Raw genomic sequence first — 19,571 nt, forward strand, 5'->3', positions numbered from 1 at the left:
TCCCACTGGTCCCTCCTTAGTCCCCCCGCCCCATGCTTTTTCCTCTCCCCAAGGAAAGAACAAAGGAAATCCATTCTGCTCTGAGTTTGCTTGAACATAATTTGGGTCCCTCCAGTTTTCCCCTCACTCCTCCATCCCTGCGACCCCCTAGTGCAGCATCAGTGTCTGGTCTGTGTTAGATCACTTTCCCAGGCCCCCAGGACCCATTGCCTCCCCTGAAGCCCCCTCTCAGCAACTGTGGATTGAGACTGGGATACAAAGCTGGTTCCCTGGGGTCAAAGCAGAAACATCACAGCCCCCCAAGCAGACGAAAGGCCTGTGCGTGGGTGTCTGTACCATCTTTTCCCGCCTGAACTTGGTCGCAAGCCTAAGTCCCCCCACTGCTGGAATGAGCAACTCAGCATTACCAGCCCAGCTCCCACCTGAGACCACTCTGGATGAAGGCCTGGCCTTTCTGCTCTGGCCCTGGGTGGGCACGCCACTCCCTCCGTAGAGACGACTCACCCACCTGCTCGACAGCCCGTGTCTGCAGCCACAATCAACAGCTCCTTTGCTAGAAAGAACCGCCCTACACCCTGCTTCCGAAGGGAAAGCCTGAAGGCACACGATGACTTATTGAAGGACAATGGAACATTTAATCAGCAAAGGGACTGAAAGAGACCTCGTCTTTCCCCGCTGCCATGTCCACCTGTGTCTTCAAAAAAACACAAGTAGACTCCAACTAACAGCACACTGACTGAGACCAGGAGTCCCTGATTGCGGTCTGGCTCCCCAAATGTCCCCCTGGGCTGTGTCCATCAGATGTCGTATTATTATTACCCGTGTGGTTTGTCAGCCCCACGGGAGTGGCGTCTTGCTTCTCTGCTGTATCCTGAGTGCCAGGCACATCGTAGAGGCTTTATTTACTTATTTACCTTAAATGTGTGTGGGGAAAACTGACTCCCAGCTTGCAGCCTCCGGAAACCGCTTCCACGTGCTTCAGAAGTCCTGCACCCGGAGGCTGTTCCCTTACGGAGGTTGCTAAGCAGGCTTGGGGACTCTCAGGGCAGATGTACCTCCTGCAGAGCCTCTTGTGCCTCACCCTGGGCAGCCACCTCACGGCCTTTTATGGAAGGAGGAGCAGTGACTCAGCTGGCTTCTAGATGGGTCCTGAGGTCCCTCCTTCCCCCACCGCGTCCCCACCTCCCCCCACCGCGTCCCCACCTCAGCTGTGAGTCATCTCTGAATCATCGGCCTCACCTCCCCCAGAAGCTCCAGGGGCTTCTCTCCAGGATGCCCTGCCATCGTCTCAGAGGGCTCCTCAGATGGAGCTCATGGTGCTGCCCGCGGTGCCCGCGGAAGCTGCCGTGACCGTGGCTTCCCTGGAGCCTGTGTCTGACGGGGTCAGAATTGCATCCGCGGGAGCCACTGGGACCTGCAATGTGTTGCTTTTGGGGGTCTCCTTGCAAACATGTAAGCTCCAGTGTTTCTCTGGAGCCCGACACACAGGCGCACGTGTGCTCACACACACGCACATGCACGCGTGTGCTCACACGTGTGGTCCCACTGGACACCACAGAATGAAAGGGCTCTACTCACACAGGCTCTGTACATTTGCAATTGATTTTTAAAGATGGGGGAGGCAGGGGGGTGGGTGGGGAGAGAATAACCAAAAGTTGCCAGGAGTTTTGAAGCCTTTTATTTGTTTACACATTCTCTAAATTGCAGACAAAAAGACTCGCTACGTAGATCATCAACACTGCTAACCAACCACAGAACGAGGATACAACCACAGCAAGTAAGGGACAGGGCCTGTGACTCAGTCTTTGTGGACGTGCAAGGGCTCCACGGAGGGGCTGGGATGTCCAGGGGTCCACAGGATAAAGGCTGCTCCATGCCCACTTCTACTTGGCTACAGGACTTGACCTCTCCCAGGCGCCCATCCCAGAAGCCGGTCAGGACAGGAGGAAGGCAGGGGGAGACGGAGGGGTCCTGGTTCACGGGCAGTCCTCCCAGCCAGCCCTCTTCTGAAGGAAGCAGTGGACTCCACTTCTGGGCATGTCCTTATCAGTGGATCCAAATCCAGATGTGGGCCGTTTCCAACCTGGAGATCCTCCCGGAGACTCACGGTACACCCGCTCTCTGGGAAGTCACAGGACCCGCGCGTCCTCTCAGGACACTGGGAGACATGGCACTGCCTCATCTCCGATACTGAGACACTGAGAGACCTCGAAACATCCCTCAGACAGGACAGAAATGTCACAGCACTTTTCACACCAGGAGCCACAAAAGAGTGGGAACTTAACACACAGGAGAAAGGAGCAGCCCCAGAAGGCAGAGGAGTAGAGTGGCGCACACACACCTACGGAGGTGACAATCACCTGACATTGTCAGGGGATGGGGGCTTTTGTCTGTCTGTTGCGGTGGTGGCTTTTTAGAGGAGCCAACGGAGATCTCTCCTTCAGACCATTACACACAACTTCCTAAGTCTGGAGCCCTTCTCTCTAACCTTGTGAAAGCCGTGTCTGCCTCAGCCCTGGACACTGTCAGAAGTACCCGAGCAGCTCAGGGCTGGACGACTCTAAGCTGTCCCATCAGCGGGAGGTAATGGGGTGTTGGATCCCAAGGTCCAGTGGGGAGGGAGTTCAAGGGAGCATACAAGGAAGACCCTTGTTAGCAGGCATTTCTATTGCTGGAGGTCAACTCTCTTGGCCATTCTTTTATGACTAAGAGTTTTAGAAAGAGTTGAGGCGGCGGGCGGCGGTGGGGGGGAGGGCGGGGATGGACGCGGTGAAAGAGACAAGAGAGCATTTTGGAATGACGGGGGGATACACTGTGAAAATGGCCTCCTCTCTTGGGCCCACACCTGCAAGAAATGATCCCGAATTTGCATCTTATCTGCGGGTCTGGAGATATAAATGCATCCTCGGCAATTGGAGATCATTGGAACATCTCCTCCAGGGGTCCCCTTTCCAACCACAGCCCAAAGCACTCTGGGGGACAGTAAATTCCTGAGGCTGCGAGGCACCCACGGTCTATTCACCGGCTGGGACAGGCAGTGTGGAAGCTAAACGAACCCCTTCCCAGGCCCCTCAGGCTCTCTGACCCAACCGGAGCCTGCATAGGCTTGGGCTTCCTCCCGTCCCCTCCTGAGGGACCCCTTCAGCCTTCCTACCCCAGGGGCCACAGCCCGCCCAGAGGAACCCCAGGAAGCCCACCAAAGCCACCAGAATCAGCCTCTCTCTGAGGAGAAACACAGTGGGGCTTTAGGCAACTACGAGAAGAAAATCAATTTCTCTAGGTTTCCTGGCAGAGATGTTCCACTTTTTGGCTCTCAGAGGGGAATGTTATCGAAACTGGGTTCTAAAATTGCCCTCAGTCTAAACACATGTGGGAAGGGAGGCACAGACCTGTCTGAGAACTTGCTCTGGCTCTTGGGCTGGTGGACTGTGTGACGTGGATGGGACAGTCTCTCCCCCAGGCCTCCATTTCCTAATTGGTCCAGTGGGTCAGCATCAGGCTGGGGAGGGGTCTGAGCAGACTGCATTCTCAGCCTGAGAGTAAACTTGAGTGGAGGTGGAGGGGAGACCGTCTCAGGGCTCAGCCCACTGGGCCAGCGGTGTCCACCCTTCATGGAGCCTGGGGGCGGGGCCTGTGAGCTCAGGGTCCAAGGCCAGCTACCTGGGGGCCGTGCTGCCAGTCTGGCCTGGTTGGGATCCAAGTCAGATGGGCTTCCCCTCCCTCCTCCTGCCAGCAAAAGAGACTGGTGGAGCTGGGTCAGTCGGAAGAGCCTTGCCCACAGGCTCTCAAATGGATGGATGGATCAAGCTCCAGAATGCATTTCGGGTTCTCAAGCACTTTAAAACCTGACTCCTGGCCAAGCATCATGAAAGCCTCGTGTCCCTGACTCTCCACAGAAATCACCAAAACCGCCTGCTGGGAGCCACGTGCTGTCCAGGGAAGAGCCTTCCCCAGAGCCTCCCCCCAAGAGAAACCGAAGGCTGCTTTAGGCCAGCTCCGAGCTGACACCTACCCAGGGGCAGATACGTGCCTTCCCCCAGCCCAGGCGCTCAGCTTGAGAGCCAACTTGGTGCGGCTTCTTCAGCTGGAATCTGGCTGTGACACGTGCAGAGGAAGCGGGAGCTGGAGCAAATGGCCAATTTCTGGTGCTGTCAATACAGACAACGGGAGTCTAATGGAGCGTGAAACTAGGATCTGACGGACACCTGGCCAAAGGAGGGCATAGGAGATTTACTGAAAATGCCTTCATGTCGCCCACCCGCACCAAGCCAGAAACGCTGCACAGCTGAGACAGCCTGGCTGGGGTCTCCATGGGAGTCCACTCAACCCATGCATGAGGCCCCCGTCCCACCACTATTCATCTCTGCTTCCTCCAGTGGGGACTGGACTAGACCATCGTGTGGGTCACTTTCCGCCTCTGATCAGGCCCCGCCAGTCGCACCTGCCTGCCCGCCATTCGAGGAGTCGAAAGGCAGCATCTGGAGGCACAGCCTCAGAGTCCCTCTGGCTGGTGACATACTCCAGCCCAGGTGCCTTCATCGTCTCACTCCCGTTCACGTTAAGGATGCTCATCTCCCAAGGGCAGCCAGTGCTTGGGAAACTTAAAAGCAACCAGGCTGAGGCCAACTGCTCCCTTCTCCCCAACCCCCAGAGGGTGAGAATAACTGGACACCTAAGCCTCATCCTCTACTGATGAACGTGGGTCCCAAACAGAGAGACCCAGATACACATACACCTCCCCTGATGGCACGCCAGGGTGATCAGGGTCCCTTGGGGGAGTGTAATTTTGGGGCTGAAAAGCAGCAACTTTGGGGCCGAGATGTGCTTTCTTTCCCCAGCACATCTGGGGAAATACCCCGCCAAGTGTTTTAGCCAGTACCAGCCTGCCCAGCAACCAATCATGGCAGGCAAGAAGTGTGTTCATTTTCCTCTGGAGGAAAGATGCCCAGAGTGGGCCAACATGGCAGATGAGTGGTGGGCAATGAGGATGGACACACTCCCTTTCCCGGTCCAAGGCACAAAGGCTCCCTAAGCATCTGAGCATTTCTTGCCAAAGCGTGACTCTCTGCTTTCCCAAATGCCACGTGGACCAGATGCATCGGTGAGCCAGGACTCTGCCTCCCTACCCCGCCTCTCTCCAGCCACCTGCCCCCACCGCCTCTGCTCTGGGATTGTTCTGTTTTCATGCTCTCACTCACATGTTTGTGTTGCTTTCCTTTTTTACTAGTACCTAGTTTAGGCCTCTTCAACTACGTGGTGAAAATGTGCAGGGGGTTTATTTTCTTTTTCTTTTGTGTTACTGTTTCTTTCCACCACCACCCCGTCCTGCAGCATCCGGCATGGCAGGAGGGATGGGGGCAGGGGCGGGTTGGGGGGGAAGTTGCGGGAAGGGAGAAGGCTGGATAAGGAAGAGGAGAACCCAGGTCTCGGTGGGGAATGATCATGAAAGGGCAAAGCCAATAAAAACCACAACCCCAATTCTACCTGTAAAATCTTTGCATCCCTTAGATAAAGCAGAATCGAGACTTTTTTTCCAGGTTCCCAACTACTGCCAAACATCTTCCCCAAAGAAGCAGGGGAGAGTGAAGGGGAAAGATGAGAGAGTCCTTGCAGCCAGTGGTTCTCCAAGCATGAGGCTCCCTTTTCAACTCCCTGTGGTTGTGCAGGGGCTAGAAGCTGGGGGAGCCAGCCTGGGAGAACCTCGGGAAAGAAAGCATCTTGTCTGGCAGCTCCTGGTTACTGGCAGTTCTCCCTCTCATCCTGGAGCAACACGTAAGGTTCGCTTTAGTTCGTTATGCGAGGGGTGTGTGTGTGTGTGTGTGTGTGTGTGTGTGTGTGTGTGTGTGTGCGCACGCGCACGTCTCTGTTCTCATCATCCATATTAATAACATTGATAGGAATTATAGGGATGCAGAGAGGCAAGCAAACGGGATGCAGTGAGTGTGAATATAACCTGGAGACTTGAGGGGTCGTGTCGCTGAGGGAGAAGAGAGGTCTTGGGGGCTCACACCCTCCCCCCCTATTTCCTACAGCGACCACTCACCCCTTCATTTCCCCACCACAGCAGCCTTTTTTGCCAGACTGGGCTGGTGTCACCCTGAATGGCCGCTCTGCTCGCTGCCTGGGCTAGAGGTCATGATTAGTCATTACATCTCTGTCGAAGACGGTTCTGGCTGCCCGCCAGCCCCGGTCCCTGCCTTCCTCTGGCCTGCCTGGGAAATGTCACCATCAGCACAAATACTTCCTTCTCTTGGCGGGGCCAAAGAGGGGGAAAGCCTGCAATGACCCTCTTTCAAAACACTGGCGCGAAGAAAGGGAGGGGACTGGGAACAAAGACCGTGAGCAGGGGCGTTCCTGTGCCCTCTGCCCCCCGTCCTGCCCCCCACAGCCTCCAGGGACCCTGGGAAGTTACCTCAGGTCTCAGCCATCTGAGGGGACACGACCAGGGCTCACTCAGAGCCCAGAGTGCCTCCTCCGGGAGCCCGCCCCCTCCCAAAGCTTTCCGCTCACACAGGGAGCCCCTGTTCCTTCTGGGCAGGCCCAGACCCTTCCCCTCCCAGCTCCCCGCAGGCGCTTCCTTGGGCCTCTCTTCCCAGCAGCCCGGGGAAGGCGCCATGCAGCCAAGCCTTCCCGGGAGCAGCTGCTGAGAGGCTCAAAGGGCGTCCCCGCTCTCACAGCCAGGGCACCCGGGCAGGCAGCACCCAAGGACATCTTCCTCTCCCTCTTGCCTCCCTCCCAGAACAATTACCTCAGCTGTCCCGCCTCCTTAGAAAGGGACCCAGCTTCCCAGGGTCAAAGCCCCGCTCTAGCTGCCTCAAAGGCCCTGAACTAACCCATCTGTTCTGCTGCTTCTCCCCCCCAAGGGCTGGTGGCTGCAGAGAATCATAACCAGACCCCCAAGCCCTGGAATGTTCAGGAACTCAACCCACTGACAGCTGCATAGCCCACCTCTGACCACGGACCAGTTAGACCCAAGGAAACCAGCAGGGCCGTGGGCCCGGGTGGGGAGGCTTGTAGGCCTGAAGCAAATGAAAGTTATCTGTGCTTCCCACCCACTTCCCCATTCCTCACCTGACATCCAGAGGAATCCAATCGCATCCTTTGGGGGTGGGGGGGTAAGATCGCAAAAAGGGGAGCACACAACAGAGGTAGGAGGAACCCCATCCACTTTGCCGGGCGGTGGGGAGGACCGGCCAGGTGCCCCCTCTCTTGGTGTCCCAGATGCTGGCATCCTGCACTCGGGGACTGGAGGGGGAGGGCCTCCCAGGCCTGACCCCTCTGGAAGCAGTGCCTAGAAATCCTCTGCTCCCAAGGTTGCAGGCCGTCTGTGATCTAGCCCGTCCTTTGCTGCCACCTCTTTCCCCATCAAGCCCCCTCTTTCCATCCAGACCAGGAGGACCTCAACAGCTTATCTCACTAAGTTTGAAGGACACTTTTTCTGTGGGGTTGGGAAAATCCACATCGACCAGAAGACCCTCGGTTCCTCCCACCTCCAGCTGGGTGAGGGGCACCATTCCTGCCTGCTTTGCCCTCTGAAGCCCCCCAACCAACAGGGAGCCAGAGGCCAGGTGGTCCTCAGCACTCCCCACCAACCCCCTACACAAGACTCAAAGAGGATACTAGGGGCCCCTCTTCTCTGAGTCTGGAAGCCTAAGGGTGCCCATAATCTTTCTTCAAGAGCAGTAGATCTCTCTCCTAAACTTGCCCCCATAGAAAAAGTAATAATAATCCTCTCATTTTTCTTCCTTAAAATATCTGAACTTTTAAAGGGAAGGGCCAAAAGGAATCATGCTGTGTTCAAAGCACAAAGACTAAATAAGATGCACCATGAGTGTATAACTCTCCAGGGTATCATGCAACCATCACTGTGAAACCCAAACCCTCCCCCAACCTTAAAGCCTGTTATCTTCCCCAGCTCTGAAGGAATCTGGCCTCCCTCCCTCCCCCACCCCCGCGGGCTGGCTACGCCCCAGAGGGCATGCGCTGAGCCTGGGGAAGCAGCTGCTCTCCTAGGCCTGCCTGGCTTCCTACCTGACCCTGGGGCAATGACAGGAGCACCGGCTCCTTGGGATCTGCTGGCTCCTGCCTTAGGGGCTCTGAGCCAGTGGGGGGTTTAGAAGGAAAGCCGCCGGAAGGTAAATCCCCTGGCAGGGGCCTTGTCTCTAATTCCTCACGCCAGTGCCTCCAACTGGATTTGCTGCAGGCCCGAAAAGCAGTTTCAAAAATACCCACAGGAAACAGAGGGTTTCAACGTCCAGTTGGGATCCCGCAGCCTCACCTCCTCTCTGGTCGGCGGCAGCCACAACATCGGGGTGAAGCAGAAGAAAGGCACCCTGGCGGTTCCCAGGGTTTGAGCTGTGAGGCAACAGCACCATTATCTCCACGTGGTGGCCTCTGTACCCAGTGACCAGAACTACCAAGGTGTGGGTCCCTCGCCACGCCAGGGCCCATGCCCGGATCTTCAGCAGCATTACCTCTCGTCCCCGCAAAAACCCTGCCGGAGAAGCCATATCTCCCTGCCTCACAGATGTGGGAAATGAGGCTCAGAGAGGTTAAGTCATTTGCCTGAGGTCAACCAGCTAGAAACTAACAGAGCTGGGCTTTAAACCAAAGTTTTTAAGTGACTGTTACACTGAGCTGAATTATAGCCCTCTCCAGCAGTTAGCACCCCATTCTAGGCTGTGTTGACCTTAGAGAAGGGAGTATCTTCATTCTGAAATCCCCAGCCCCAGGATAAATCTCTCACCTTCCACCACAGATCCATGCTCAGTCACAGTTTTCTTGTCACAGCTTGACCTAGTGGCCCTGACCACAGGCAGCCTGTTCCTTAAAACATAAACCCCCTTTGGTCAAAATGGAGATTCCAAGAAGGCGTCTAACCTTAGCTAACTCACACAAGAAAGGGGGTGTAGAAATCATTTGGGGTCCCTACCTGACAAGCCCAGCTCTCCAGTGATGATTTATATAACATTATACTTTTTAAGACTCCTGATGTCACTGTGGGACAGGCAGGACAAGTATTTTCTCCATTTCACAGCTGGGCAAACTGAGGTTCAGAGATGTTAAGTGATTTGCCCAAGGTCACACAGCTACTCAACGGCAGGGGCAAAACGAAAACCCTGACCATCCATGTGCACCCTGTGATTCTAGTTCATTCTCTGGGGCTCAAAGAAAGAGCAATTGTTGACCAACACTTTCCTTTTCTCAATACAGAAGGTGATAAATGTGACCATGGCTTCTGTTTGCTTGCAGTATCCTGCAAGTGCCATCTCACAAGCTGGCTTTGCAGTCCCCATTTTCCAGATGGGGAAACTGAGGTCTCCAAAGAAGAAGGGGTTGGGCCCATCCTTCAGGGAGTGAAACTGGGAAGGGAACTATGGGCCTTCCTGATGTCTGGTCCAGACTCCTGGCCACCCTCATCCCTGTGGAAGGTTACAGCACCGTCCTTGGTCTGCGAGACCCAATCCTACCCTCTGTGGCTGGAGAGAGAACAGAGCCACCCCACCATCTGCATTGAGGTGGGGAACAGATCTGCACACACTCCAAAGAGGGTCTGTCACTTGTAGGGCCACTATTTTGGTTTCAGATTTGCTTTTTTTTAACTTTTAAGCCATTTGTGGCATTTGAGAACATTTTGATGACTTTTTTCCTAAAATTAAATCAAAGTGATATTTCAAAACCAATAACCAGCCTTTGAGGACGCTCACTTTGGGTTTTGTGGGAGGACAGAGAGCCGGGGTGGTCAGGAGAGGAAATCTGGTCCTCTGATATGACCCGCCCGGGGTAAATGGACGAGGCGACCACATAGCAACTTCCCAGACCCTCCCTGGGCCTCCGGAATCCAAAACGGGTTCACCAACCGGCAGGGGGAAGGAACTATCTCATGAGGAAGATGAAAATCTCATCTGGTCAGGCCCTTGAAACGAGGTCATTATGTATGCATGGAACCCCCTCCAAGGCCACAGGCTCCTGCAGGAGACTGACGCCCGTCTCTGGCCACAGGTCACCCCGTAGAGGACCTGGGGGGACCAGCACAGCTCGGCTGTGCACCAGGCTGCCCCGGGTCTGCAGGCCAAGAGCAATTAGCCAGGAAGAAGGGCTCTTGCCAAGTCTCGGCGAGAAGGCCGCAGCCGGGCAGAGGTAGCCCAAGCGGCCAGAGCCTCTGGGCCTCCAGGGGCTTCTTCAGGAGCTGAAGGACTAAAAATAACTTGGGCCTTTGTTGTAAGCAGCTGGACCACAGAGATGGAGCTGATTTCAAGGAAGTTGAGCGTGCGCCAGGGTCCTGCTCACCGAGACCTGCCCTTTAGGCAAATGATTTTTCCAGAAATGTGTCAGTTTTTGTGTGTTGCTGCTGTTGCCACTGCTGCGGAGATTCAAAGGCAGCCCGGTCCGCTCCAGCCCACGGGGCTGACTTCCAACACAGACTTCTCGGAACTGAGCCTCCCCACCTCTGGCTTCTCAAAACATTTTTTCAAAAGGAGAGTCCAGCATGTACCGGGGAGCTTAGGAGACAAGAGCAGCCCTCGAGCTGAAGCTTCTGCGTGATTGTCGCCCTGGTCGTAAATAATCACATCACCCCAATTATTTGTTTAGGGAACAATCATTTCTCCCCCATCCTGAAATTTCCAGAGTCAGGTCTCAGTAGACAATGGCAAACATACACTATGTGGAAGGAAGGAATTACTTGGGAAAAGGAATTTGTAGTGTCACATCAATACTGAAGGGTTTCTCAGAGCTGCAGTCCTTGGGACCAACATTCAGATTCTTGACCTGGCAGCCTTCACTCACCTTCCTGGTTCTTGAGTCCCAGCAGGGAAAGCTCCAGACCCAGGCTGAGTGGAAGGCAGAGTCTTGGTCTCTTCCTCTGCCACAGGCTGTGGCCTGTCTCTCCTCACGGATGCCCCAGCTCTGAAGGTCTGGTGCCTTGCCAGGCCGCTCCTGACGGACAGCAGATACTGACTGGCTATGGCGGGGCCTCAGAATTATCTTCACAACATTTCCGTCCACCCCTCAGGGCCTCCCCGCTGCCTCCCCAGCCCCATCAAGAGATCGCCCCGGCTGTGGATGCCACTGGATATCTGCTGGGGAAGCAGCTCTTCCTCTTCACAGGGACCAAGGAACAAGGAGGGATTTCAGGGCTCCATCGTCTAGACAGCCTCTAGGTTCCGAGTCTAGAAGTTTCCAGCGGGGCTTGTAATAAATAAAAACTTCTCCACAGCCCTTTGCTCCTCTGCTGGGTTCAGGATGAAGAGGCTAAGCTGGGGGCAGGGAGGCTGTGCGAAGATTTCTTGGAACACAATAGATAGAAAACACCAAACCACGCATGAGTGACTGATGGGTGGTCACAAAATGGGACCAGTGGTTCCTAAAATGGGAACCAGTGAGAGGGCCACAGTGCTAGGGTGAATGTGAGGGGGGTCCACAGGGCTGTGGCTGGGGTCCTTCTTCAAAAGTTTACGATCTTTCTGGCAGAAACAGGAGGGGCTGGCTGAAGAACGGAAACCCGTGTGTAGGAGTTAAGCAGATATGTCGCCCCCTCGGTTCCACGTGTCCACGCCCTCTCTGGTTACTGATGTCCCTTACGGTTGGTCTGTCTGGATATATGGGAGTAGGGTCTCCATCTGGTTTGAACTGAGCTCTGCTTCAGCCTTCCCGGCGGCAAGCCACATTCTGTGACCTGGGGCCCTAGGCCTGGCAGCCGAAGGCTGAGGCTTTTTCTTTGAGCAGTTCCCAGCATAAGTGGCAGCTCCAGCTCCCTACGAGAAATGAGATGGCATTACTAGCAGCCCCTCCCCCAACCCTCAAGCCCCACCCCTTGACCCTAACCTTTCTGTAAGCCCTGTTTTAGTTTGACTTTCACGATTCAGAGACAGAGTCCCAGTTCTGAAAATGTGCTGGAGTCCGTCGCTTAGCTGCTCGGGAAACAGAAAGTGCTCAGAGATGATTGGTTGAACTGCGATGAAGACCCTCCCTCCTTGGCTGTGCCTCTTAACCAGCATCACCGGGTCTGGACCACTTCCCCTAGAAGCTCACACCTCCCCCACCCTCTCAGCCATACGTCTGGGAAACATCTCCTTGGCCCTCGAGTTGAAATTTCAGCTGGTTGAGCTGTGCCTCAGTTTCATCATCTGTAAAATGGTAGTGGTCATACCTGCTCCGTAGGGTTGTGACGATTAAATAAGACAAGACACGTAAAGCCCTTAGCACAAGGCCTGCACATTAGTGAGGGCTCGGTAAGTGGTAGAAGTAGCTGTTGTTGTTATTGTTGACTTCATCACCATTACCTTCTGGGGGCTCAGCCACTGGGGGATTTAAACAGTACATGTGGTAGCCGCGGTCACAGTCATCGCAGAAGAGGAGCTGGTCCTGGTGGAATGCAGAGTAGGAGGAGAGGAGGAAAGATTGAATTGTTTAGAACCAACATCTGGCCCCCACCTACTCCGCCTGCCTTATTTCCATTGATCAGCTTCCCTGGATGCCCCTTTCCAGGCCCCCTTTAGAGCCCTCACTGTCCCTCAAACATGCCTTGTGCTTTGCCCACACCTGGAATTTCCCCCTCTGTCTCCCAAACTATGCACATCTTACTCCCACTTAAGAGTTCCGCTCAAATCATAGCTCCTCCAGGAAGCCTTCCTAGACCACCACCTCACACCCAAGCTTAAAGGGATTCTTTATCCTTCTGAACTCACATAGCCAATAATTCTGCCTCCATAAGGGCGGAGAACTAATTTCATGCATTTCTGTGTTCCCCAGGATGATTGCCTAGTGCACAGAAAGTACTTTCAGTGTTTGCAAATTTTAATTGAATTCCTCTCAACCTCACTCTTTCCATTTGTGCAATGGGCAGCAACCATACTTTCTGGTAACATCCATAACACCTCAGAACTTTTTCAGGGTTTCATTATGCAAGGTTAGAGAAATGCAAGTGATGTGATGCCACCTTTCAGCTCTCAAAAGCCTCTTCGGGGGCTGGAGGCTGGAGCCAGATGAGAAGAGTCCCCTCTAGTGCTGCGGTTAACTTCCAAGGACACAGTAGGCACCTTTGCTCCTGCAGTTCCCTCTGCCTGGAGACTCTGCCGGTGCCTGACCCCTTCTCTTCTGGACCATTCCCTACCCACCCTTCAAGTCTTCAAACACTGCTCTTCCACAAAGACTTCACTAATCTACGTCAAATGGAATTTCTCTGACCCCCTCTTGCATCCTCATAGTACTTTCTCTTCCTTAGGACATTTAATTGCACTTTCCTTTATGCTACAAAGCCTGGCATGTGGTAGACATGTACACCCAGTCCATCTGGAACATGCTTCTTTTGTCCACTCCTTTATAGATGGCAAGGCCCTTGGGGCAGAACCTTGTCTTACTCATCTCCGCATCTCCTTCAGAACTTCCTTGCTCATAGTAGCTACTCAGTAAGTGTTTGTGATCTGGTCCCCATTCTCCAGGTTCAGCCCTGTTCTATTCAGTGACCTTTGGGCCTGCTTTGATGGCTTATAAGACGTCTGCAAAGTTAAGTTCTGTATCAAATCTCACCTTGGCTCTCACCAGTGTAGAGATCCTAGAAAAAGTAGATATAGAAGTTGAAAACCCCTGTGAGCAAGCAATGGGGCAGGAGAGATCATGAATGATCTTTTTTTTTTTTTATATTCAATAGGACAATGGGAAGCTTTCGAAGAGTTAGCAATAGAGGAATAACACGGTCAGACTTGCAGTATAGAAAGATCTCACTAGCTGCTGTATAAGAAAAGGTATCCAGGTGGAGAGAGATTGGTTTTTGAGGCCGGAAGGCCACTTAGGAGGCTACTATAGTTGTCCAGGTAAGAGATAACTTATGATGGTGGCCTGAACTAGGGTTGTGGCTTGGGGGAGAGAAAAGGGGCTTGCTTCCATCTGAGAGTCATTGATTAGATGTAGAGAGTGATAAGGAAGAAATCAAGAATGTCTTCTAGGTGGTGGCTTGGTCGGCAAGCCAAACGATGTAGCCATCCACTAAGGCGGGGGCAGAGGAGCAGACCTGTGGGAGGCAGAAGGCAGCCTCAGCTATGAACATGATCTGTAGGTCTACAGATCACCTGGTGAGGGTGCCTGGAGGAAGCTAGAGGTCAGGAGAGAGGCCTGGGCGTAAGACATGGACTGGGGAGTCACTGGTGATGAGATGGCACTGGAGGTCCTGGGAAGGGAAGCCCAGAATACGTGAGAGCAGATGTCTTTGAACTTGTGCTCATAGAGGGGTGTTCATGAACTCCTTGAAATTATATGCACAACTCTGTGTATAGGTACAGAGGTACATTTTTCTGAGCAAAGGGTAAATCCATAGCTTTCGTTGAATTTTCGGAAAAATCAAGGACTCAAAAAAGTTACCGAGGAGAAGGCCAAGAATAGATGCTTGGGGAACACCAAAGCTAAGGCCCAGGCAGAGAAGAAAGAGACTAAGAAACAGCAGTCAGAAAGGTAGGATGAAAACCAGAACAGTGTGGTTTATTCCAAAAGAGTTACACCATTATTGTTGGAGCTGAAATAAGCTAAATGACAATATGATTTAGGGATAATACAAGGAGAAACCAGTTAGGATAGGGACAGAAAACAGGGAGAGACTTGTGAGAAACAGTATTATTAATATCTGAAATACATTGATAACTCCTACTCTAGTGCTGACACGAGAAATACAAGGAGGTAGAATATCCTGGATTGGACTTTCCCAAAAGGAGACCAAGGCTCTGTGGGTTTAAATGTCTCTTTCATGGGTTGATCATTGTCTAGCACCATATTCTCTTCTTTTCCATTTGCTTCTCAGATAATTGCCAGCCAAAACCACCAAAAAAACCCCAGCTCATGTGGACCCCCATGAGAAACACAATTTAAGGACATCTTACTCCCAAGTATTCAAGAACCAGAATTCACCTATGGCTACAGTTCCAGTAGAACGGGAATCCCTTTCTGGGATGTGCAGGGTAAATCCCTGGCTATGTGAGAGGAACCCCCTATTGCCCCAGCAGGCTCACTCCTTGATTCCTCCCCTAAGGTTCTGCCAAGTCAACAGAAAACCTCTACATTAACACTATTTGTAAGGCCAAAGACCAGAATCAACCCTAATGTCCATCAATAAAGGACTGGTTGATGGGCTTCCCTGGTGGCGCAGTGGTTGAGAGTCTGCCTGCTAATGCAGGGGACACGGGTTCGGGCCCTGGTCTGGGAGGATCCCGCGTGCCGCGGAGCGGCTGGGCCCGTGAGCCACGGCTGCTGAGCCTGCGCGTCTGGAGCCTGTGCCCCGCAACGGGAGGGGCCGCGATAGTGAAAGGCCCGCGCACCGCGATGAAGAGCGGTCCCCGCACCGCGATGAAGAGTGGCCCCCACTTGCCGCAACTAGAGAAAGCCCTCGCACGAACCGAAGACCCAGCACAGCCAAAAATAAATAAATTAATTAATTAAATAAAAAAAAAAAAAATAAAGGACTGGTTGAATAAACTAATGAAGAGCTATGCAACTGTAGGAAGGAGTTAAGATTATGTCTATACATTGCTGTGGAGTAACCTCCAGGATATTCCGTGAAAAAGCAAAGTAAAGAAAACAGGTATATCTTTCTACCATTTTCTAAGAAAATGCATCCACTTTCTTATGGATTCATGTGCACATACACATGTTTCCATTTAACAGAATAGAAAGATAAACCATAATTTTTCAAAACGGTCCTATAAGCAGAGTGTAAAAGAGGTAGGGATAGAAGCTAGATTTCTTTGAACATACTGTTTATTTTAAAAATTTGATTCTGGAGCCAGTAAATATTTTACATGGTCATAAAGCAAAATTCACATGGTAACTGTCACTAAAAAAAAAAAAAAAAGAAAGAAAAATGAAACAAATGAATCTAATCATGTACTAGTTGGTGGCATAACCACACAGAAAGAAACTATTCCAAGTGACTTGGAAACAAGTAGTCTGACTGTACCTCCTCAGTCAAATATATTTTAAGGACAAAAACAAATGCAAATATGCATATACACATACATACATATATATATTTCTTTTCAGCAATCATATTATTGTTGTTAATAGTGGAATTGATATTCTATGTGAGTATCAAATGAGTGCTCATGTTGGTAATGAGAAGCAAAAATTTTGACATGGTTAAAAGAAAATACAGATGTAAGAGTGATAAGGTTAAGTAAAAACCCTATAATTAGTTCTGGCAATGAATTGGAAGTATCAGTGTAAATTCACAGTGTATTTTATCTTTAAAACAAGCAAATCCTATTTCCTAGCTCTCTCCATTGAAAATGCCCCCAAACAATGACTAATGCAGTAAAACTTAGCACCCCATCACCCATATTATATCTTCTAAAGACCATTGCCCCACTAAAAGGAACCAGGAGTCCTTGGAGAAATGGCTGATTCCAGGTCTGGAGCATGAAATGTATAAGTATCGTTACATATTGGAAAGCAAGGAAACAAATACTACTGAGATAGGGACTTCCCTGGTGGTCCAGCAGTTAAGAATCCGTCTTGCAATGCAGAGGACGCCAGTTCAATCCCTGGTCAGGGAACTAAGATCCCACATGCCGTGGGGCAACTGAGCCTGCACGCCACAATTACTGAGCCCGCTCTCTCTGGAGCCCCTGTACCTCAACAAAGAGCCTGCGCGCTGCAACAAAAGATCCCGTGTGCCGCAACTAAGACCTGACACAGCCAAAAAATAAATAAATATTAAAAAAACAAAAAACAAATACTACTGAGATCATGTCAAAAGGACTCAGGATCCAAACTGTGTTCCCACTGGAATAAAAGTGGGAACACAGTCCCAAAGATGGGACAATTTTAACTGTAATGGATTGAAATAAATCAAGTATGTATAAATCCTTGAGTCCATAAAGATACTATTTTTTAAAAACTTTGTCACTTTTGTTAGATGCCAGGGAAACATCCCATCATTTTTTAATTTATTATATTGAAATAATTTTAGTCTTAGAGAAAATTTGCAAAAATGATAGAGTTTCTGCGCACACTTTACTGAGCTTCCCCTAAAGTTAACATCTTACATTACCATAGTACAATCATGAAAAGCAGGGAATCACCATTGCCATTAGCATGACACTATTGACTAATCTGCAGACCTCACCTCATTTGAATTTCACCAGTTTTTTTCCCACTTACGTCCTTTCCCCAGGATTCAATTCAGGATCCTACATTCCATTTAGTTGTTAGGTATTCTTACTGCCCTTGAATCTGTGACAGTTGCTTGGTTTCTTTGTCTTTCATGACTTTGACACTTTCGAAGAGTCCAGGCCAGTGATTTTGTAGAATGTCACTCAGTTTGAGTTTGTCTGGTCTTTTTTCCATAAGAGGAGATCTTCTCAGTGCATCTTATCAGGGGGCACGGATACCAATGTATCTTATTACTAGTAATGTTACTCTGACCATATAGTTAAGGTAGTATAGTACCTGTAGTGTAGTTTTTCCACTGTAAATTTACGGTTTTTCCCTTTGTAACATATTAATAAGTAATCGGGTGGGGGAGATACTTTGAGATCAAGCAAATATTCTGCTTCTCACCATACTTTTGCCCGCTAATTTTAGCATCAATTGATGATTCTTGCTTATAACAACCATACCATGATGTTTGCCTATTGGTGATTTCCCTCTTCCCTCTACATTTATTAATTGTAATCCTGCTCTAAGGAAGAGTTTACCTCTTCCCCATTCATTCATTAATTCATTCACTTATTCAATTTTTAAAATGTTAATATGAATATTTATTTTGTCTTTGGGTTATAATCCAATACTATCATTATTTACTTTGTTGCTCAAATTGTCCCAGATTGGGCCATTAGGAACTCCTTCAAGTTGGCTCCTGTGTCCTTGACCAATTTTTTAGCTCCTCCTTACTTTCTAGTACCGCAGGAGGCTCCGGCATCCTCTTACATTTTCCCAGCTCCAGCCATTTCTCCAAGAACCCCTGGCTCCTTTTACTGGAGAATCGTATTTAGAAACCAATATCTGGGTGCTGTGGGTCCTCATTGCTTCTGGGCTGCCATTGCTTCTAGGCCCTTACGACAGTTAGGAAATAAGTGTACGTGTAGGTGCACATCTATATTTACTTCTGTATTTATCCACATGTGTGTGTACATATAAATAGTTATAGATATATAATATATAAACAAAATATATTACATTTAAAAGCATAAATTCATACTGATACCCCCTATTCCAACCCAGGACCACAGGGTTCAGTCTAGCCTTCCCCCTTTATTTGATTTTTCTTTCTCTGACATTGGGAAACCTGGCTCTCATTATTCACAATATATAGGTATCAGTTCAGACCTGCAGACACATCAAGTAGTTTCAGAATGACTAACTCACATGCCTGTGAGAAACAAATTTACTAACTAGCATATAATATGTGTATAGTCATTTCTGTCTTTAGCCTTAAAATACACAGTCAAATACTACTTTCCAAAGTTATCTAGGTTAATTTTTTCCTTCCCTACCCTTCAGTATGGCCATGTTACTATTTATATTATAGTTAAGTTCATTTGTTACTGTTCATATTCCATTTTCGCTTCCCCCACATCCTGGTTGAATTTCAGTATTTATCTTGAGGGTATGTGAAACAATACCTCGGTTCAAAGAGTCAGAGCTATACAAAAAGGCATTTTCAGAGAAGTGTTACCCCCCATCCCTACTATCCCACCCCCATTTCCCCATTCTTTCTACCCCATTCCCACCTACCCTGTAGATAACCAATCTCTTTAGTTTTTTGCTTATCCTTCCTGTATTTCTTTCACACAAGTAAATAGATACATGTATATTTTCTTATGCCTTTCTTGCAAGAATGGCAGCTTACTGTAGATATCATTTTTACTGTGCTTTTTTATTTAACAATATATTCTGGAAATCACTCCATATTCATTCATAAAGATCGACATCGTGTTGTTGTTGTTTTACAGCTGCCGAGTACTTCATTATGCCATCCTTTATTCAACCATTTTGTGTATAAGTATTTAGGTCATTTCCAATATTTTCTAATTATAAGCAGTGTGACCATGAATAACCTTACGCATATGTATTTTCATAGAGCTGTGGGTATATCTTTAGGGTAGATTCCTATAGGTGAGATAGCTGAGTCAAAAGTTAAGTGCACAGTAGCTGTGTTAGGTATTGCTAAATTTCCCTCCAGAAGGGTTGTACCACTTTATATTCCCACTGACAGTATATAACGGTGCCACCTTTCCCAAAACTTCATCAACAGAATGCACTGTCATAATTTTTTGCACTGCCATACTTTTTTTCCCCAATCTTATGGGTAAGAAATGATATCTCAGTTTTGTTTACATTTCAATTTCTTTAATTATGAATGCATTCAAACATTTTTTTTTTTTTGCAAATATTTAAGGGTCATTTTTATATCTTTTGTGAACTGTTTTTCATATCTTTTTCCCATTTTCTATCAGGTTTATGGTCCCTTGTCCCTCAAATTTTAAGAGTTCTTTATATATTGCCACCTTCATCTGTGGTATACGATGCAAATATTTTCTCCCATTTTGTCAGTTGTCTTTTTACTTTATTGTGGTTTTTACTAT

The 19,571-nt window shown here is 49.8% G+C and overlaps 1 protein-coding gene across 1 annotated transcript in view; it reads right to left on the minus strand.

Annotated features, from left to right (window-relative positions):
* Window positions 1-1,674: 1,674 nt before the first annotated feature.
* Window positions 1,675-19,571, minus strand: part of DPF3 (double PHD fingers 3) — a 244,019-nt gene continuing 226,122 nt past the window's right edge. The window contains exons 10-11 of the mRNA XM_057542703.1: window positions 12,285-12,366; window positions 1,675-11,756 (exon numbers count right to left, since the gene is read on the minus strand). Of these exons, the coding sequence (XP_057398686.1) occupies window positions 11,686-11,756; window positions 12,285-12,366 (153 nt within the window). The 3' untranslated portion in view covers window positions 1,675-11,685. The remainder of the gene's footprint in view (window positions 11,757-12,284; window positions 12,367-19,571) is intronic.

Source organism: Balaenoptera acutorostrata, chromosome 3 (assembly GCF_949987535.1).
Source record: "Balaenoptera acutorostrata chromosome 3, mBalAcu1.1, whole genome shotgun sequence".
Taxonomy (NCBI): Eukaryota; Metazoa; Chordata; class Mammalia; order Artiodactyla; family Balaenopteridae; genus Balaenoptera; species Balaenoptera acutorostrata.